We start from the raw sequence: 21,810 nt of genomic DNA, 5'->3' as shown, positions 1-21,810 counted from the left end.
CCCATGGCCTGTCCCCCATTCCTGCTTCCTTCTTTCCTGCCCAACCACCAGCCAACCTACCTTTATCTCCTTTCCTTGTTTTCCTGCTTTCCTTCCCCTTGTGCCCCCCCCAGGAAATCTATGGCCAAGTTGAACAGTGCTGGCTGAGCCTGGCCAGGTTGCTCAGGTGGGAAGCCACAAGGTATTGGGGGAGAACTGACAAAACCCCACCCTGGCTACAAAAGACTGAGGACCAATAGGAGTGGGAATATCATAAACTAGGAAGGTTTTTGCAAAAATGCTTCTCTCTCTCACTAGCCCCCACAAAAACATGCATTTAAAAGACACCCAGAGTAATTTTCTGAAAATCTCCACCAACAAACTGCACAAAGAGCCAAGCACCTGTCAATCTTGGTTTTAATTCTGATGATCGAGTGTTATGGTGCAGTCCAGCTCCTGCGCTGGGAATCTTTTGGGACTTCACAAGACTGACAGATGTTCTCCTTTCTCTGCCCGTGCCTACTGTTACACACACTCTGGAAAGGAAGCGACCAAGTGACAGTGGAGATGGTATCAGCCCCCCGCCACCTGCAGTGTCACTGCCAGAGAAGTGGTGATGGCAAGCCTGAAGGTTTCTCTTCATCCTCCATCTGCAGCCCTGCTTCCAGCTCGCCTGCTCACAGCATCACTTCTTAGGAAAGGCAGCAATGGTGGGGCTGGCGACATCAATGGCAGTTTTCACAAATATAGGTTGTTCCTTTTGCGGTGGTTTAACTCCCTTCCCTCCATTCTGGGTAAGTTTTGAGATTTTTCTGCAAACTTAGGGGGTTCCATAAGTTTGCAGAAAAATATCCCTTCTACTCACCTGGCCCCAGTCAGTGGATTTAAGTATCCACAGACTGGGCCAGGTTGAGAATTAGATATATTGATTAATAATCTTGCAATACAACACATCCCCACACAAAATCCCTAGCAACTCCTTAGCTACCGACTTATCATAATATTGCTAAACGATGTTTCCATAGTGTCATCATTATTTCTATAGAGGCATTATTTATTTTATTCCTTTATTTACTTGATATATATCCCACCTTTCTTTCCAACTGGGACCCGAAGTGGCTTACGTCATTCTCCTCGCCTCCATGTTATCTTTACAAAAACCATGCTAGGTAAGTTAGCCGGAGCATGTGCAACTGGCCCAAGGTCACTCAGTAACCTTCCATGGCAGAGCGGGGAACTGAACCTGAGCATCCTAATGCAACACTATAATCACTACACTGTAACATACTACATGATACAAATCCATGGCGATTAAATGCAGGATACATGAAGGAATGGTGAAAGGTGAGGAAACAGGGAAAACAAATATGTGAGAGAACAGAGAGAAGAGCCATGTGGGTTTGTAGGAATGATGGAGGACAGGAGGAAGGCCAACCAGTCCTAGCTCTATATGAAGCGAAGTCCCCACCTCAGGTAAAGTTCTCTTTGGGAGAAAGAGCCTACTTAGGGGTAACCACAGGGAGGCATCAGCACAGGTCCAAGGACTTTGGGAACCGTAGGGGGTGAATGGATCAGCCCCGCCCCCTTACACCATAGGAAAGCCACCACTTATCTTTCTTCCTCCTCCCCATCAGGAGGTGGGAAGCTTTCATCTGCCCTCATCCCTTCATACACCACTGCAGGGCTCAGGCAACCATACTCCTTGCTCTTCCACACGTGGAGAGGTGAGAAGCCACCACATGTTCTCCTTGCTCCTTCACTACAGTGAAATGGGAATCCATCATTGGCTGTCCTTGCTCCCCCCACAATGTGTTGTGTCAATAAGCTGGTGCCCCCTCCCCTCAATCTCCACATCCCACTGTGGCAAGATGGGAAGCAGCCACCTGACCTTCCTCACCACTGCACTGTGAAGGAGGGAAAAGAGCCTCCCCTCCCAACAGAAGGAAGAATAGGCTACTTGCAGTCTAGCCCCGGAGGCCCAGGTGGTGCCTCCTAGAGCTGCTGCTTGTCATGGCAGACCCTGATGCCACAAGTGGTTGGGCATGCTGACTCTGGTGCCCTAGGCTGGTGGATGGTTGGTCCTGGGAGGCGCAGGAACCAGGAGACACCAGGAGAAGGATAAGAGGCCACAGCTAAAAGAAGTAGCAACTTGCTGGAGCCAGCAGGGAGGGTGGCTAGAGTTTGGAGACACATAGGCCTCTCAGGGAGCAGGAAGGTGACAAGTGTAGCAAGTACTACTTCCCTCAGACGTTGGCAGCCTAGCTACTACATGGCTTAACCCAGAAGGAAGGGTGAAAAGACCAGAGTAGGAGTAGTATTTATGTACCGCCCTTCAGGATCACTTAACACCTACTCAAAGCGGTTTACAAAGTAAGTTATTATCACCCCTACAACAATCGCCCTGTCAGGTGGGTGGGGCTGAGAAGGCTCCGGAGAGCTGTGACTGATCCAAGGTCACCCAACTGGTTTCAAGTGGAGGAGTGGGGAATCAAACCCGGTTTTCCAGATTAGAGTCTCATCACTCTTAACCACTACATCAAACTGGCTCAATCTGGGCAACTGAAGTGAAGCCCCTGTATTCTCCTTAGCACCACTGGTTGACACGTAGTGGGGTGTGACATGTGGGTGAGTGTTCAGCAGTGGGCAGAACAGACAGTGAAGAGACGAACCATTATGCAATCTGTAAGAGAACAATTTAAGGTAATGAAGCTGAAACCATTGTAAATAGCTTTTGCGTCCCTAACACCTACCAGCCCATCTTAGTTAGAGGTCCTGAAATTCTAAATATTGCAAAGCAGTTCCAGAGGCTCAAAGATCAGGGCAGATAAACTTTGACTCCACTGGCTAATCAGCTCCCTTCCTAGCCTTTTCATACCTTTTTTCTTGATCAGAGGAAGTCCCAGGGTGTCACCTCATACGGCAGAGGTAGGCAGTAGAGGCATGGACTTAATTTTTTTCATACTTTTGTTTACTTTGGCACCCAATTTCACTCCCATGATGATATGATCTATATTCTCATAACATCTTTGCATTTCTCAAAATAAAAATGCCAGCCAGGACACTGTTTATTGTTCTTTGAGACTGTTCTGCCTCTGCCATATCAGACTTTTTGTTTTCAGAGTTGCTGGTGCCCACTTGACAGATGGGCGTTGTTTTGTTGTTTGCCCTTTTTATGGTAAATGAATTTTGGGATTTTCAGGCACCCCAGTCATCATTATTATGCACATATGCTGTTTTGGTGGTAACTCTTATGCATGTGACATAGTACTGTACAATCTGGTTGTGGTGAAGAACACACTCAAGTCAGAGCTGACTGACCGCTGGTGGGATGTTCACAAGAGATTAACAGAGGTGGTTTGCCATTGCCTGCCTCTGCAACCCTAGTCTTCATTGGAGGTCTCTCATCCAATCACTACCCAAGGCTGATCCTGCTTATCTTCTAAGATCTGACAGGATCAGGCTCACCTGAGCTATCCAGGTCAGGGCACAATCTGGTTGTAGGTAACTGATTTCTAATACATCAGGCACCTACAGCCATTTTGCTGGGGACCTGGTACAGCAGCTGCTGCTTATCTTATCTGAGTGTCAATGCAGCAAATTTTGTTCTAATTTCCCTTTTGCAAGATGCCAGGCAATTCTGGCTGATTCTACAGATCCTCCCCTAACCACTGGGGCAAAAAAATCTCTTAAAATGAGATCAGAAGCCCAGTAATCTATGATTCATCCTACCACAGCATCCACAAGGAAGTTTATTGTTGCAAAAATTTGGAAATGACACATCTTGCAATTTCAGCTGTTTACTATTACTTGTTCTGTCACTGTAGTCACACACACACAAAGTCTTAGTTTCTGATGGAAACATATACAGAGTCAGGGTCTGAAAGTCAAAATGGCAGGCTAAACACACACCATTTCCCTGGTATCACACCCTAGTATCCTAACTGTGGGATACTCAAGTTCAAATCCCCACTCTGCCATGGAAGCTTGCTGGGTGACCTCAGATCACTCATACATGCAGCCTAACCTACCTTACAGGATTGTTGTGAAGATCAAATGTAGGAGACCACAATACGCAAGCCCTTTTGAGTCCTAAGGGGGGGGGAGATAGTGTATAAATCAGGAAAACAAACAAAAATAACTCAGTACCAAGAGGCTCTATGTGGAGCCAGAGCATAGGAGGGTAGCATAGCCTCAGCACGTAAAAAGTCCCAGGTTTAATCACTAGCTGCAGGTTCTTGGACAATGTGCTGGGGAAAGATAGGAATATATAGGAATAAGGATATCAGGAAATAGAAACATAAAACTGGTTTCCTAACACTTATTTTCTACATGATTTCCTTGTAGCCATTATGATTTCATTTTGAAGCATACTGGCACCAAAATAGTTAATAAGCAGAGATGTAAAAACAGAGAATTGTGTGTTTGTCAAAGGAATGGGATATACAACATTCAGATGTTAAGCTTGTTGAATGTTTATCAATTGTTATTGTATGTTAAATGTTAAAAATTATTGAATAAAATATAAATGTAAAAAGAGAGATAGAATTGTGTCTGGGAAGTCTGTCATTAGAGTTCTCCTGCTGCAAATTGCTCCCAAATAGGTGAACTTGTATGGAGTCTAAAGTGGTAATTTCCAACTTCTGCTTTGAGCCTTGCAAGAGATGACGTTTATTTCCACCTCTATTTCAAATAAACGCATAAAAGATTGCAGTCATTAAGTGAACGAGGATGCTGCAGTTTTATCACTCAATATTCATGTTGCAAGTTTAAAAACAAAACTGCTGCAATTCCTGGAGTCATCATGTGGCTGGATCACCTTGAAAACTGGGAGCGGCAGGAGCTCAAACCCTGAGAAGGAAAAGGACTGCATCTATTCATAGCGCACTGATTATACATCCACTGAATTCAAGATCCAAAGGCTGCGTGTGGGTTTAGCTCATCTTCAGTCCGGACACGGGCAGCGAAGAGTTCCCTGGCTCGTCACAGCCGCAGACTGAAAACCGGTTTGCAAATCAGCAGAGGCAAGCGGGAACGGTGTTCCTTGGGCTGTACCACTTTACATGTGGGCGGGTGCATGGTTGAGTGCTTCCCCTCCTATTCCTACCCACAGCAAAACAGCAGGTCAAAGAGAGAACCCGATGCTTCCCAGCACGCTAATTTCCCAGTGCTGGGAACTATTTGTCGTAGGCAAGGCTTCAAAGAGACCCCCGGCTACCATCTTCCTAAAGTGGTACAGTCAGAGCAGGAATTCCTTTTTACCTCTGGATTCTTTGCGAACAGTGTCAACAGTCCGTGACGCCGCCTTTTCCGGAGAGCATCCATCATCCGTCTCGTTCTTTCACGGACCGGGCTTCAGAAGCGCTTCTTTCCCCCAGCGATAGGTGGCGCTGCTGAGCAGTACAATGTCTCCCGGCCTAGGCATAAGCGGCACGCGCACAAGGCAACTTCTCCTCCCTCCCACTCTCCTCGGCCTCAGCTGAAAACTTCACGTCTGACGCAACGACGCAGAGTCTCCTCTCCCCCAACCAATCGACGTCAGCCTTACATCGGCGCCGCAGTCGTGCCGCTGAGTTGCCGCGCGCCATTCGCTGTCGGGGCAGAGACGTCCCGCCTCCCCTCCCCAGCGCGCCGCAAGGGAAGAGAGGGGGGGCACTGGAAGTTAAGATGGCGGCGTGTGTGAGAGTGGGGCGCTGACCGGACCCTTCCCCGTGGTCGCGAGCTCCCCCCTGTTCCCGGCCCTACGTCCCGCGCAGTCCCGCCTTAGCGCCTCCCTGGCACGGAGCGGAGGCCCTCGAAGTGTGACCAAGACTCTGTGAAGGAGACATCCAAGTTCCCCCTCCGTCCTTCCTCCCCCCCCCCCCCGTCCATTTCCTCCTTGGGCGCCCGGCCTCTGCCCGCCTCCCTCTGGGGAGGGGGAGCGAAACATGACCTCGATCCACTTCGTGGTGCACCCGCTCCCGGGCACCGAGGACCAGCTCAATGACCGGTGAGAGGGAGGGAGGGGAGGCCAGCCCGGGTGTGGGGGAGGGGAGGAGCCCCGCCGCGTGAGGGGAGGAGCCCTGCCTGTTTGGGTGGCGGGAGGGGAGATCGGGTGGGGAGGGGTCCCCGATCCGTGACACTGCGGAGGTGTTGCTCTTCTTTCCCTAACCTCACGGGTCGCCGCCTGGGTACCGAGAGGCCAGTGTCGAAGAAGGCTGCGATCCTTTGCTTTGGAACATGTCCTGTTTAGGGCCAGTCTTTTCTAAGCGAACATGCATCGGATCGGATTGGAGATATGTGAGTGTGTATTGCAAAAAAATCGGTTTGAATCCCATGGCACCACAGAGACCCAAAAGATTTTCAGGGTATGAGCTTTCGAGGGTCAAGACTCAGATAAGAGGGGAGGCGGATGTCGAAGTAGGATGCGATCCTGCTCTTTGGAGCAGATCCTGTCTTTAAAAAGCCAACATACATCCGATCAGATCGGATATTGTGTCTATTGCAAAAAAAAGAAAAAAGTGGAGTGGACTGGGCATTTTCTTCCCTACAAAACTTCAGTGGGCAGGTTTTTATGCTCTGGATCCAGTATGTCGTTGTGGGGGCATTGCACGCTCGACATCAAGCTCTCATTTTAAAACGGGAGATTGTAGATATCTTGGAATCTCCCTCCTCCTACATTCTGGAAGCTTACAGAGGGGGTTTATCTAGAACTGCACAGATGATAAAAGGTTTTTCTAATCTTATCTAAGAGGCCTGAAAACTAGGCAGAGCTAGTACAGAAGAACAAGAATGTATATTGAATCGAACATGATTTTAAGGGAGATAATAGCAGTAGAAGTAGGTGATGGAAAAAGATGAGGCAAGTTAAGGTCAATTGCGTCTGGTTTTTATGGAAGTGACATTTATGCAGAAAGAGGAGAAGCTATTGTGGAAATATTTTTGATTGAGTGGATTGTGTGTGGTGGGGGCAATAGGTGCCTTGGAACTACTAAGTGAATTACACTAGGAGGATAATTAAGTATCTAGCAATGCAAGCTATTTCTGTTAATTATCAGTGTTCTATTGTACAATCCAAAAAGTAGTTCTGTGGCCACTAATATAGATTTCTCTCTTTCTCTGTCTTGGTAAAAAAAATCCTGTATTTTTCTACCTGGACATTCTGAGCTGCTGTTATACTTGAAAGTGATCCAAGTTACTGTATTTCATTAATGTAGATATGAAAGTGCATTACTGAGAATATACTGTTGCAGTGAAATCCTAAGCAGTAGGCTTAAAAAGATGTAAATGTGTTTAAGACTGCATTGAGGAAGATTGAGAAATTAGTATCTAATGAAAAAATTGGGTTGGTTTGAGAATTACCTCTCACACATACTATTTATGTGCCTGCTGTTAAATGAGAGAGGGTCTGCAACTTAAAATTTGCCAGTCAGCTGTGGTTTCTTCCTTCTGAATGACCTGGTGACACACTTTACAGTGTGTGTCATGCGCTGCTAAAATAAAAAGTACCTAAGATGTTTGCAGCCTCAGTTATACCTATGAACATGACATGCCATTTCTAAAACAGTTGTGAAAAATGGGGGATATTGTGAGGCAAATCCTCACAGTCCTTATACCTGTAATTTCAGTTGTATCCTAAATATCTTCATTCAGAAGTTAATCCCACTGAACTCTCTTCCTAGTAAATACTGTCATAACTGCAACTGTGGAGTTGATATGTTCTCTGAATGTGGCTTTATGTTCTTATGTGGTAGTTAACATGCTAGATTTACACCACTTTTTTTGTGCCCACCCTGTGATTTTCTTTTTACCTTTAACAACTTTAAACAATACACTTAATATCTTCTTTTGGATAAAGACTGAAGAGTGTTTATGAAACTGTAATGGTAAAAACAAATGCCGTCTAATATTCTTAGGAGGTACTGCTTAACGTCAACATTACAAGTGGCATTTTAATAAGCAGAAAACCTTTCTAAAATGGCAGGAGGCCCTTGCTGCAACTTATCATCAATGAATGATTAATTTATACATTTTCAGTGTGTTAGAAATATACAAAGTTTTCTGAATTGAAAATTGAAAGAAATCACCAAGATAGATTTACTTATATATGTTACTGATGCATTATGATTTATTGCTGCTACAGATTTTTGGCCAAATAAGAGGGGTCTTCCGAGTGTAGAACACTCTCAAACAAATTACAAACCTCGAAGGTTATATTTATATATTTAATATATTTTGTAAATTTTTATATTTTTAATTCATACAAAAGTGCAAGTGCTCAAATGTGATAAATATTCTACAATAAATATCTAAAATCTGTTTTTAAAGTTGACTATTGATTTATTGTGTTTTAATTATGATGTGAGCCGCCCTGAGCCCATTCGTGGGGAGGGTAGGATATAAGTCAAATAAAAAAAATCTACAACTAATACATATTCATAAATAATCATATTCATCAAGCATCCAATCCTTTCAGTCCACTTTGAATAATTAATTCCAATTTCCAGAGTTGTAAACTGTATTTTCTTTGTTCTTGTTCTATTTCAAAGCTGTTAATATCTGTGTGGAGCTTGAAAGCTATGAATATCTGTGTGGAGTATCCTCACATGACAACATTTCCTAGTGGTTACAGCTGAAAGCCTCCAAAATTGGGCTATGAAAGCCTGTATTAGCTTGTTCTTTGTGCTATTTCAAAGCTGTTAATATCTGTTCGAAGTTTCAGAACTGTTCATATCTGTATGGAATATCTTCAAATGACAGCATTGCCTAGTAATTACAGCTGAAACCATCCAAATGGTCTATTGGCTCCTTCATTTTCCAGGAAATGAGTGTGGTGGTGTTGCAGTGATTTGTATGTTGATTTGAGCCTTTGAAAAAGACATTGTCGAAACGGGAAAGTAGGCTGGCGACACCCGTCAGGCTCTTACAGCCCAATTTTTGGATGGTTTCAGCTGTAACCACTAGGAAATGTTGTCATGTGAGGATACTCCACACAGATATTCATAGCTTTCAAGCTCCGCACAGATATTAACAGCTTTGAAATAGAACAAGAACAAAGAAAATACAGTTTACAACTCTGGAAATTGGAACTGATTATTCAAAGTGGACTGAAAGGATTGGACGCTTGATGAATATTCATGATTATTTAAGAATATGTATTAGTTGTAGATTTTAGATATTTATTGTAGAATATTGATCACATTTGAGCACTTGCACTTTTGTATGAATTAAAAATACAAAAATTTACAAAATATATTAAATATATAAATATAACCATCGAGGTTTGTAATTTGCTACAGATTTATGCACAAATGCTCATAATAGTGGAACGTGTGTATCATATCTTGTTTTTTACATTTGATTTCTGGTGCTGTCAAACTTGGTCTCTCTAATTGATGATCAGAATTTGACTATAGCAGAACAGCTTATTTTGAGTGCCTGTTCACTGCTGTGTAAAAACAAAAAAATGTATCTTCATCTCATGAAGCCAGAGACAGATGAGTAATATTAATTTTACTTTTTGTGTATATTTTGTGAGGCCTAGAGATGTTCAGTGTCTCATACCCTTTTGATTAAAAATGTTTGCTCATAGTACTTGTAACATACACTGTCATAGTGACTTGAGATGGAAATTCTGGGCTATATTTAACAGTTTGAAAAAAGGAAGCTTGTCTGTACTTACACACTTTATAGCTTCTCATGGTAGGAATTTGGCACCTGGCTCCTCTCTATTGTCAATGTAAGAAAGACTTCAGTTGTTTTTTCACAACTGGAAGACAATTGAATAGGATGTAGTAGATGTGGGGGGCTGGTAAGTGGTAACCCTAATTCTTTCTGCCTCTCTGTATGTGGGGTAGGGATACCATTTTTTACTTTGATATTTTGACGTATAACATCTTGAAGAGCGAAACAAATAGGTTTCTTAGTCTGAAATGTTGATTGCTACGCTTAACTTCAATATTCTTATAGTTTTCCTTTAACCCTGGTGTAATATCATACTCTGTGACCTTGCCTGGTGAACAGTTGGTGTGTCATATTTTATAGGCCTCCTTGCTGGATCAACAAGTGTTAGGATCAGGCTGTTAAGTTATGCTTTTCTTCTGCTGGGGGGTGGGCGAGGGATGCAATTTCATTACTGCAAGAAGGATGAAATTAGAACATGCAGGAAATGTGCTTAAAAGAAGCTTGATAAATGTGGAACTCTTGTTTCGCTTAAAAATGCAGCTTTGCCTCTAAAACCAAAGGACTGGGTGCTACCACTGAAAAGATGATCCCCTGTTTTCTGCAGTAAAGTCACAATGTATATGTGCAGCAGCAATAGAATTGTAAAAGTGAAGAAAAGGGAGCTGGTATAACCTAATGGCCAGGATAATGAACTGTGATCTGGGAACTTCCCAAGTTCAAATCTGATCTCTGGCACAGACTTAGTAATTGGCCTTAGACAAGTCAGTCAACGTCAATGCTCCCCCCCCCTTTCTAACTGCAACATGATGAACTAATATTGTGTATTTTATAGCAGTGTTATAAGTACTACTGATAATGCCTGTGAAATCCTTGAATATTGAATGTGCTGTATGAATACTGTGTGCCCCTCCCCATTTTTTCTGAGTTTTCCTAGTGGAAATTTTGGCAAGAATTGAGCAGGAAAAACCCTCTTAAAGCAGAATAAGTGAGATGCTTTAAAAGTAATTTTTTAAAATAGTATTACTACAGCCAGTTATGCTGCCATAGAATACTTGCATCTAAGAATCAAATGGTGGTATTGGCTTTGCGTTGCTGAATGCAGTGTTCTTAGGGCTATGTGGAAGTATTTTCAAAAGCTACAGAGTATCTTCAAGAATTGGGTCCTTAGTTAGTAATCTGCTAAACATATTACTCTTCCAACCTGGTAGGAGGGCTTTTTAAAAAAACACACACCATATCATATGTCCCATTGCAAATCCCTTTATCGTCTGCAGTTGATGAAATACACTGGTGAATGTGTGAACAAGTAGTCAAGGGACAAGTTAACATGAAATGGTTGAGATGCTGCTTTTTATGCAAACCTTGCATTTTTTGAAATCTGTGAAGCTCAGGTGAAATGTGGTAAGTATATCCGGTACTACAGGGCCCCAGTCTTGCTCTTCTACTGCAGGCCAACCCCCCGACACACCTGAAACTAATCTCAACTATTTATATGTGGCACTGATTCAAGAAATAAACTTGAGTTATGCTCATGTTTTCATGAGGTAGGCTGATGGATCCTGATGGTTCAAGGTGTGTTATGTCTAGCTCTGCGAGGGAGTTGGAAGAGCCTTCAGTAGCCCAATTTGTAATGTGATTGTCAGACAAAAATCACTCTTGTTCCTTCTAAATTGGGCAGCACTTGGTTTATAGGTAGAGAGAGTTGTCTCTCAGACTTCTGAACAGATGTTAAAGGTGTTTCCATTAGTCTTTGGGCAAGCCTTCTCACAAGTAATGGATTTTTTTGGCAGCCCTGGGCCTTTTCTTAAAACATTACAGGCCCCACACATGAAAGAGGCTACCTTGGACTTAATATATTGCACTAAGCCTTTGAGGGGAAGTCTCTACTCAGGATTGGAAATTCAGCCTGAGTCCTGGTCTAACCATTATCTACTGAAGGCAAGGGTGAATTTGACTCCAATACCCCACAAAAGGGGGACCCCTTAAATAGTCTGTCCATGGAGACTCATTGATCCTTCTTGATTACAATATACTTTGGGGGATTTTAGAATTCCAGATACGTTTTCTGTTGAAGTGGTGGTAGGAGTTTGGAATGTGAAGCTCCTTGAACCATTGACAAGGTTGCTCCTCATTGAGGTAAAGGCCAGCCCTGTGACTTACTATGGGGCTGGGGTGACCAAAGAGACATCTAGAAGGCATCTAGAAAGATGCTGTCAGAAACTCATACTGGATCTGATAAAGCGTGCTGTAGTGCCCATTGGAAGACTTATGAAATGGTGATGATAGTGGTGAAGAAACGTAATTTCTCTGCCACTGTTGCATCATCTGGTTCATGATTATCCTAGTTGTTTATGGTTTCTTGACATTTTCTGACTTCTAAGTCTGAATCTTTACTCAGGAACAAACAGTTTGATGTGTCAGCATTGCAAAGCGTTTTGCGGACAAAATAGTACAAATACGCTCTGATCTGGATGCTAGCTGTAATGTAGGCAAGACAGAAGAAATGCTTAATACTCTGTCCAGTCCGCTTATGGACCATTTTGACCCATTTACTATTATGGCTACTGACAGGATCCTGGTATACGTGATGGCTGCTACATGCACGTTGGATCCTTGCTGATTTTGGCTGCAAAAGTAATATAAAGACTAAATAAAGAACCCTTGATGTCTATCGTAAATCAGACAGTAGCTCAAGGCACCTTCTCCTGGCCACTCAATGAGGCAGTTATCTGTCCGTTATTTAAAAACCATTCCTAGATAAAAATTATGTGGCCCATTATTGTCCAGTATCTAATCTGTCCTTTCTAGGCAAAGTGACTGGGAGAACAGAAGCAGACCAACTCCATGTCTTCTTGGGTAACTCTTGTTACCCAGGGTTATGGAATGGAGATGGCTCTGGTGGTTTTAGTTGATAACCTGTGTTTAAATGTAGACAAAGGCTATGCTTCTTTGTTGTTGTTCCTGTGTCTGTTACAGTAGATCATGACATCCTGTTGAGGCATTGGAGGCTGAAATAGGTATCAAGGGATGGTTTAAATTGTTCCTCATGGAATGGCCTCAAAAGGTTGCTGTTGCAGATCAGCTATGTTCAATGTGGGAATTACCTTGTGGGGGTTCTGGAGGGCACAAACCCCATGTTCAACCTCTATGTAAAGGCCTTTAGGAGAAATAATTTGTATCTATGTAATTGGATGTCATCAATATATACGGATGACACCCAGCTCTATATCTCACTATCCCAATCCCTTGGTGATGCACTGGAGGCCTTGAGTAATTACCTCGCAGCTGTGGTCAAATGGAACAAATTAAAACTGAAGATGGAAGAGATGCTGGTTGGAAAGGCAGAGATCTTGAAAGACATTGTACTTCCCACTTTTGATGAGTTTCAGTTGACCCTTTCAGAGTCAGTTAAGAGCCTAGAGGTTACATTGGATCCAGCATTTCTACAACATTTTTTATTTTTCAACAATTTTTTGATTTAACAGATTTATCAACAGTAAACAAAAGTAAACAAGTTTTAACAGTACAGGTAAATTGGTAAAACAAAAACAGAGAGAGAGAGAGAGAGAGAGAGAGAGAGAGAGAGAGAGAGATTTGAAGTGCCTACATGTAGCCTACAATAAAACGTACATATTTGGAGAACCAAAAGTTTCACACTATTAAGGTTACAATAAGAAAGGGTCTATTGGATATTTTTTGCTGGGACCAATGTCTTCTGTAATCAAATGATCTAGTACTGGAAGCCAGTCTTCCCAAAAGTCTGATTGTATCATTGGCGATTCAGAACAACAGATTTGATATGTTACCTTCTCCATGTAATACTGGTCCCAAACTTTGTTAAACCACAGGGGTAGTGTAGGGGGTCTAGGGTCCTTCCACCTCAAAGCGATGGCTGTTTTAGCTGCAGCTAAAAGCATAGCCACCCTTTTCCTTATAATAGTGGGTATATCATAGCTTGACCATAAGTTAAGTAAAATTGTTTCAGGTTTAAAAGGAACTATAATACCCAACATTTGTTTGATAACAGTTGTTACATCGGACCAAAATTTGCTTATCAAAGGACATGTCCACCAACAGTGAATAAAGGACCCCACCTCACCACATCCTTTCCAACATTTGGGCGATATTATTTTATTGGCATAGTTAAGCTTCTGAGGAGTGATATACCAACGTGTCAAAAGTTTTTGAGATTGTGACTTTACAGAAATTAAATTAGTCTTGAATATCGGGGAGTTCCAAATGCTTGACCACTGTGCCTCAGAAAATTTAATACCGCAGTATGTTTCCCAAGCCAGTTGGTATGAATAAGGCTTGCTTTTTTGGGCTTTCAACATTATTTTGTAAATCTTTGATAGAAGACCCTTACTTCCACTGCCACCTGATTTCAGTATTTCTTCAAATTCAGTTATCTCACGCTTTAGGGAGCTTTGTATCTCAGGAGCAGCTACAAGGTGTTGAACCTGCAGGTATTGGAGCCAAGAAATCTTGGCTTGCAACCGTGCTTCAATCAGTTGTTTAGATAAGAGCTGCCCTCTTGAGGTTATATCGACAAACGTCGTAAGCTGTTTAGATTTCCATTCTGCAAAGGAGTCTTTACTGAGGGCAGGTATAAACCACTTTTGTCCTGTAAAACATGAAAAAGGAGAAAAGGACGGTGCTACTGAAGCCCTATTTTTGTCCCAAATCCCTAGTGCCGGAGCTAAAAGTAAGTGGCTTTTAATTGCCTTGGGACGTTCAGGTGCTGAGTTCCAAATAGTTTCCTGCATTGTTTTGGGTAGTGTGTAGTGCTGTTCAATAGCTTTCCAGTCAGCCTTAAAGTCAGACTGCAACATAACGACCAGGTAAGTAAGTTGGGTAGCCTCATAATACAGTCTAATATCAGGCATTCCTAACCCACCCTGTTTGGTGTGACTTCTCAGGGTAACAAAACTAATCCTAGGCTTTTTCCCTGCCCAAATAAATTTATTCAGCAGTTTCTGCCATCTTTCTAAGGTGTGTGGTTTAATAAAGATGGGTAGTGCTCGAAAATAAAATAGTATCTGTGGGAGTATTAAAGTTTTTATTAAGTTGATTTTTTCTAGCCAAGTTAGTTGTAGCCTTTTCCAGCTACTTAATGTTCTAGATAAAGAAATATAGAGCTCATTGAAATTCAAGTCCCATATTTCATTCAAATTTAATGGTATTTTTACACCAAGATAGGACCAATTGGATTTAATCCACTTATATTTGTAGTTTGTTTTAATGAACTGGGTAGTGTCTTGCTGTAAATTCATGGGGTATAGTTCAGACTTTAGGTGATTAATGGCCAAACCGGAGACCAATTTGAAGTCTGTTAAGCATTTTTCCACAGCTGGTAATGAGCTACTAGGGTCTGTTAAATACAACACTAGATCGTCTGCAAAGAGGCTAGTCTTATAGGTTTGTTTTCCAATCGTGATTCCTTTTATGTTGGGGTGTAATCTTATTGATGTTGCTAAGGGTTCTATGGCTAAGGCAAATAAAATAGGGGAAAGGGGGCAACCTTGTCTGGTACCTCTTCTAATTTGAAATTCTGATGAATAAGTACCATTGGCTCTTACTATGGCTTTAGGAGAGTCGTAAAGTGCTCTGATAGCTTGTAAAAAATATCTGCCAAATCCCATGTGCTCAAGGAAGCCTAATAAGTAAGGGACCTCCACCCTATCAAACGCTTTCTCCACGTCCAACGATAGTAGAAAAGCTGGTAGCTTTTTTAGGGTGCAATGGTTAATTAAATCTATGGTTTTTCTTATATTGTCAAAGAGATTTCTTGTGGGCATAAAGCCGGCCTGATCCAGATGTATATAATTAGTGATAAAGGAGGTTAGTCTTTTTGCTAGTATAGAAGTGAAAATTTTTTGGTCTTGGTTTAAAAGGGAAATTGGCCTATATGATTTGGGGTCAGTAGTGTCCTTGCCTTTTTTAGGTATCACAGTAATTTCTGCCTCCTTCCAGGATGGGGGGATCTTGCCTGACTTCAGTACAAAGTTGCAAGTATCTGTCAATGGGGTTAGAATCAGATCTATATATTTTTTGTAGAATTCTGGAGGGTAACCGTCCCTTCCAGGGGCTTTGTTATTTTTGAGCGATTTAATTGCCAATTTAACTTCTGATTCTGATATTGGTTGTTCCATGATTGATTTGTGTTCATCTGAAATGCTACTAACTAGGTTTCTATTAGATATATAATCTATTAACCTAGCAGGCTCTGGCGAGTCTGAGGTATATAAAGTCTGATAAAAATCTGCAAAAATATTTACTATTTCTTCAGATTTTGAATGCATTTGTCCTGCTTTATCTTTGATAGCCTTTATGGCGTATGTCATGGTTTTCTCTTTAACTTTTTTAATAAGGAGTTTAGTGGATTTAGGTGACCTGACCCAATATTTTTGCTTAACATAAAGTAATTTTTTCTGAATCTGAGCAGTTTCTAAGCTTTCTAGGGCTTTCCTTTCTAACGTTAACTGTTTATAAATCAGTTTGCTACAAGATTTCTTATGTTCCTGCTCCAAGCTTTTAATTTTGGCAACTATCTCGTTTCTAGTTTTCTCTCTTTGTTTTTTGTGATAGGAGGCTGCTGATATAATTTGCCCCCGAAGAACAGCTTTCATAGCGTCCCACACCAGTTCTTGGGAGACACCGCAAGCTGCATTTAGTTCAAAATATTGCTTTATATCTGAGGATATTTTTGAATAGATTTGTTTGTTGAATAAAAGTGAAGTATTTAATTTCCAATTTGTTTTCCTTTGCATTTTACACCCTAAACTGAAAACACATTCCGTCCAAGCATGATCAGACCATAGTTTCTCACCTATATCAGTTGAACAAACTAGATCACAGAGTTTAGGTGTCAAAAAAATATAATCTATTCGTGTATATACGTTATGAACAGATGAGTAGTAAGTATAATCCCTTGTGCTTGGGTGTTGGATACGCCAAATGTCTTGTAAGCCTGCCTTATTTATTATACCTGATAGTTCAGAGATACCTGTCCTCCTAACTCGATGGCAGTGGTGTTTTCGGGTTTTGTCCAAATCATAATTCATAATAAAGTTGAAGTCCCCAGCAAGAACTATTTCTCCTTCTGCAAAAGAGTTTAAAAGTGTTAGGGTGTTGTCTATAAAGCTTATTTGGTCTTGATTTGGTGCATAAATTACAGCCAATGTTAGCAGCATATGATCTAAACTGCCCTTTAAAAATAAAAATCTGCCTTGTGGATCTATTTTTGATTCCTTTAAAGAAAAATTAGTTTCTTTTGAGAATAGTATAGCCACCCCTCTGGATTTTGATGACCCAGGGGATTGAAACTGCTGGTTAAACCAGCAAGTCTTAAAAACTGGCAGGTTAGAGGTTTTCAGATGTGTTTCTTGAAGAAATAATATTGAAGGTTTCTGTCTTGTAAGGGCAGTTGATATTCTTTTAAGTTTGATTTTATTGTTTAGACCCCTACAATTCACCGAAATAATTTTATATTTCTGGTCACCCATTATCTATGTAAGAAGTCTAGCGATAGATGAATATTATTTTGGCTAGGGTGAAAATATAACAAAGTTCTTTTAGACCCTCTTAATTTTGGCCCCATCATCTTATAGTGCATAGCAAAAAATGTAGCTAAATCTGCCATCAGATCTCCCTGTGCTTTTGTTAGTCTAAACAAAGAGAACACCACTTGTATGTTCAATGGCCAGTTTTGAACTATGATTTCATAAATCAAATCCATTAACACACCAATACATCCCAACCAAGTCAAAACCTCAAATCCCCAGGACAATTTTCCAATTCCTTCCACCCCCTCCCTAATTCCATTCCCTCCCTCTGTTAATTCCCCCCCTCTCTCCCCTTTTCTATCCTTTACAGCAACAATTTTTACTAGATTGAAAATGAAAAAGATAAGACAAAAGAAAAAAGAAAAGTCAGCAACGGCTGACTGAAATAACATATGCCACCCTGATTTCCACCTTACAACAAGGTGAAAACAAAAGAGCTTTACAGCCCTAAACCAGGAGACAAAAAAGGAAAATAGGGGGGAGATTGCCTAGAGTCTGAATCCCAGCCTCCACTCCAACCTCTTTGTGATCATAAAGTTTGTCTTGTAACAAAGGCACCCTGGGTCTGCTGACTGCATGCGATTAGTTTTCAACGTTTGTCTTGCAAAGCAGAGCTGACTCTCTTCCAACTCTCAGTCTTTCTTGGTATCTTGGATTCTTCCTGTAGATCTTTCAAAGGTGGGTTATGCTCAGCAGTGAGGTTCAAAGTATTTAATAGAGCATGTCCTTCTTCCAAATCCTTAGCAACAATCAGATTTCCATCATGAAGCACTGAGAGCTTGGAAGTCGATCCAATCCACCTGTATTTCAAGTTAGCTTTTGCAAGTGCATTGGTAATTGGCTTTAGGTCTCTGCGCATTTTTAATATTTCTGATGGCAGATCAGGGAACACTTGAATTTCTTTGGTCTTGTAGAGCAAATGTCCACGTCTGCGCGCCTCTCTTAGAATCTTTTCTTTTGATCGTAGGTCTCTAAAGATTACCAAAATATCTCTTGGCAGGCGTGATTTATTTGCTGCCCTAGATCCCAATCTAAAAGCAGCTTCAATGTTGGGAGCAACCCCTTCTTCCAGTTGGAGTACTTCTGCAAGCCAGGACATTATAAAAATAGGAAGCTCTGTATGTTCTTCCTCATTTTCAGGGAGACCCCTCATCTTCAGATTTCTAGCTTTAATTTTCATCTCCAAGTCGATTATTTTCACTGATAGTGCTTCTTCTATTTGCTGGGTTTGATTTAAATCTTTTTGCAGATTAATCCCTAGTTCAAGGGCTTTTTCAGCTGTTTGAGTAACAGCAGCTATAGTTTCACTAATGTCCTTGAGTTGCTTTGTAATGGGCTCTAGGCTGCTGTTTATCTTTTCATCTATTTTTTCAGAAATGGTGGCAATAATATTGCTTTCCAATATTTGGATAGCTTTTGAGAACTCTTGTTTTGTTAACCCCACCACACTGCTTTCCCCGTCAGCCATTTTAGCTCCGTTTTCTGCTGAAGATTTATTGCAGTTTTTGGCTTCTTCAGGGGCAAAAAAAGCTTTAACTGTGGCTGACTGCGCGTGGGGAGGCTTTGGCTTACCTGCCCCTGTCTTTCCCATCGTATCAGGATGCTTTTATGGCTTTGTTTTGAGGCTGGAAGCAGGCCGGGCCCAGAGCTCTAGAAAGGAGCAGCCACCATTTCCAAGCGTTGCTCCGCCCCCGGATCCAGCATTTCTGCTAGACCAACAGTGCAGCTGCAAAAAAAGCCTTCTTTCAACTCAGTCTAGCTCTGATGATGGTCCCTACTTTGACACCACTGATTTGATTTGGCCACCTGGTCCACACCATGATAACACTGAGACCAGTCTACTGTAATGCAGTGAACATGGGTCTTCCCTCAAAGTCAGTTTGGAGTATCCAATTGGTATAGAATGCTGCAGCTCAATTATTATCAGGAGCTAGACAGATCACGCATATTATTACTCCATTCTGCAGTCACTGCATTGGCTACATATCAATTATGAGGCTCAATTCAAGGTTTTGGCTATCACACAGAAAGCCTTTTGAGTTTTTGGTCTGTCACGTCTACATAAATACTTCTCTCCTTATGCTCCACCATGACAGCTTCACTCATCTGAACAGGGCCTTCTGCAGTTACCACCCTGCAAATGGGCAAACCCAACAGCTGCCCATACACGTGCATTCTCTGTGGTGGCCCCTACCTTTTGGAATGGCCTGCCTGATCAGGTTAGGAGGGCTCCTACTCTCCTGACTTTCTGTGAACTAGGCAAAACGAAATTATGCAGGAAGGCCTTTTTACCTAGGTATTAGTGTTTTATTGTAAATAAATGGTTCAGAGAGATGCTTTGGTAAAGGGATAGGGACTGTAGTCTACTGTGTACTATTGTGTACTGTCTGTTGTTACAAATGTGCTCCTACTGGGTATTTTCTGTATCGCTTAATATGGCATATTAAATTTCTTATGTTTTGTTTCAGCTCTGTATTGGATTTCCGCTTGTTTTCAAATTTCTTCAATCCATACCAAATTTATTTATTGAATATCCCAGCCGTTGATCGTATTGGCTTACAATATGTAATCCTCCTTGAGTCTCAATGAGAAAGGCGGACTATAAACAATGTTAATAATGTTTTAAAAAATCTTTAGTGGTAAGCTTGGGGTCGGTGGGTGGGGAATAACTCTGGTAGTTTCTCAGCAAGAATAGATCTGATTTTAAGAGTTTTTTTTAAGCCCATACAAAAAGCAACTCAGTGGGGCTTTGGATATGGAAAATGAAGAACAGCAAAATAAATTGAAGTCATAGTTTATGACTAGCTAAAGACAATGTCTTGCTTCTCTAAGGAGTGGGAAAAGCAGACCGTCCATGCATTCAGGCTCTGGCAGCTGACTGCTGATGGATGGACCTCCACTTGATGGACCTGTCAAATGCTCCCTCCTTCCAATTTTGTATTTCTAGCTGACTCTGGGAAAGCGCAGTAGCAAAGTGGAGTTCTAGTTCAAAATTCCTGCCAGCAGGAGTTTAGGTAATGAGCTATTTCACCAAATTAGATGTGGAGGCTCTGTATAGTGTTATAGGACATAAAGTAAGTCTTGTAAGACTTTTCAGGCTGTTCATGTAAGGAAAAAGGCTACTTATGAACTTTTGTGGGCTAATGTTTAGACATTTGAAAGGCTGCTGTAAATAATTCTTAGCAGTTTTATTGTGTTTGTGTGCAGTGCTCTTCCCCTTGTTTGCAAGAACTAGGCTTGTTCCAAGGCTAGAACTTTTATTTTCTGAAATTTAAGAGAAAGATATCTTATTACAATGTGTAATATATTTTTTGATCTTAATGTAGGCCTATTAACTGCTTCACTTTTGTTTTTCTGTTTTATATATGACAGGTTTGAAGATTAGGAGTCAGTTTAGTAAGGACTAATTCAATCAAGGACTCTTTATTTTTTCCTTTCTACACAAAGTAGTGGTGAGAAAAGAATGAAACTATATACATTATTAACCTAGAAGATGCTAAACCATTGCTGTCTTGTATGCTAAGAATTTTCCCCCTATTCTAATTAGCATATAGTTTTAGAGTAGGGAAAAAAGACTGAGGGGGAAAAACGGTATGTGTGTTGCTTGAGCATTTCAGAATATATTGCTACCCATCATTTTATGCTATGGCACGGTATGTTTAAGTTTGGAGAACTGTAAACAAAGTTTCTGAGATGCTACCATTCTTTCCTGCATGGGACCAGAGCAGACCTATATTTGAAACCTTGTCTAGATTCTCATCCATTGAGGCAGGTCGCCTGCACCTTTCTTACTGGCTTTTTTTTAAAAAGAAGAAGCCTGACATCCAGTCAGCTTCATGTCAGTCAGTTAGTTGCTTTTTTGCAGTTATTTTCTATAAAAAACATGAGTGTTTTTGGGATGGCTCTTGTCAGGCCTGATTCAGTATAGGTGTGCATTTAAGAAGCCCTATCTCAGATTATTAATATCCTGGCAAGAGGTACACCTCAACAGTGTGTTTAGTTCATTTTGATATATAAAAATGTTACCTTACCTCTATTTAATCTTTTTATTAAAAGATAATTATTTACACTTTAAACAGATCCAGATCAATTTTGTTTTCTATGATTCTTAGTTTTCTAAAACCTAACAATAGCTAGCTGTCGTACTTGATATGTAGGTTATTCTTTCTTAACTAATCTTATAACTTCAGTCACCATACAAAGTTATCTACATTAATGTGTTTTCTTAAAATATATAAAATCTGTTAATTCATTCTTGCTACTTTTTATTGTAAAGACTGTCAAAAATGAAGATTATACATTTTTCACACCTATGGCTGGCCATCTGTTGGCCCTCAACCAGTACATCCATATTTGAACTACATCTTCACTTCTACATTTAGTTGGACATTCTTTCCATTCTCTGGTGCTTCTCACACCTGGGCCCAGACAACTGTATCTACTGATACTGTTTATATTATTTATAATCAACTGAAGCATATTTTCTCTGCTTTGTCCTTTACCCCTCTCCAAGGCTGTTCTTTTATGGATTTCTGGACTTCCTGTTTGGCATGTCTCATTGTTGAGCTGAGACCCTGGGCCTGCTAGTCTCTAGCCTACAAAAACA

General features: G+C 41.2%; 1 protein-coding gene and 1 long non-coding RNA gene across 5 annotated transcripts in view; one reads left to right on the top strand and one right to left on the bottom strand.

The window, feature by feature from the left end:
* Positions 1-4,007: 4,007 nt before the first annotated feature.
* LOC129333060 (uncharacterized) lies at positions 4,008-5,356 on the bottom strand. The gene is made up of 2 exons (XR_008597389.1): positions 5,239-5,356; positions 4,008-4,068 (listed from the first exon to the last, which is right to left on the bottom strand). It is a non-coding gene; the product is annotated as an uncharacterized LOC129333060 (long non-coding RNA).
* Positions 5,357-5,638: 282 nt separating this feature from the next.
* Positions 5,639-21,810, top strand: part of UBR5 (ubiquitin protein ligase E3 component n-recognin 5) — a 97,580-nt gene continuing 81,408 nt past the window's right edge. For all 4 annotated transcript variants that reach the window (XM_054984341.1, XM_054984340.1, XM_054984339.1 and 1 more), the window contains exon 1: positions 5,639-5,965. In XM_054984341.1, the coding sequence (XP_054840316.1) occupies positions 5,904-5,965 (62 nt within the window). In that variant the 5' untranslated portion in view covers positions 5,639-5,903. The remainder of the gene's footprint in view (positions 5,966-21,810) is intronic.

The sequence above is a fragment of the Eublepharis macularius genome, chromosome 7 (assembly GCF_028583425.1).
Source record: "Eublepharis macularius isolate TG4126 chromosome 7, MPM_Emac_v1.0, whole genome shotgun sequence".
Lineage (NCBI taxonomy): Eukaryota > Metazoa > Chordata > Lepidosauria > Squamata > Eublepharidae > Eublepharis > Eublepharis macularius.
The sequence above is the reverse complement of the archived record's forward strand: the minus strand, read 5'-3'. Positions and strand labels throughout refer to the sequence as shown.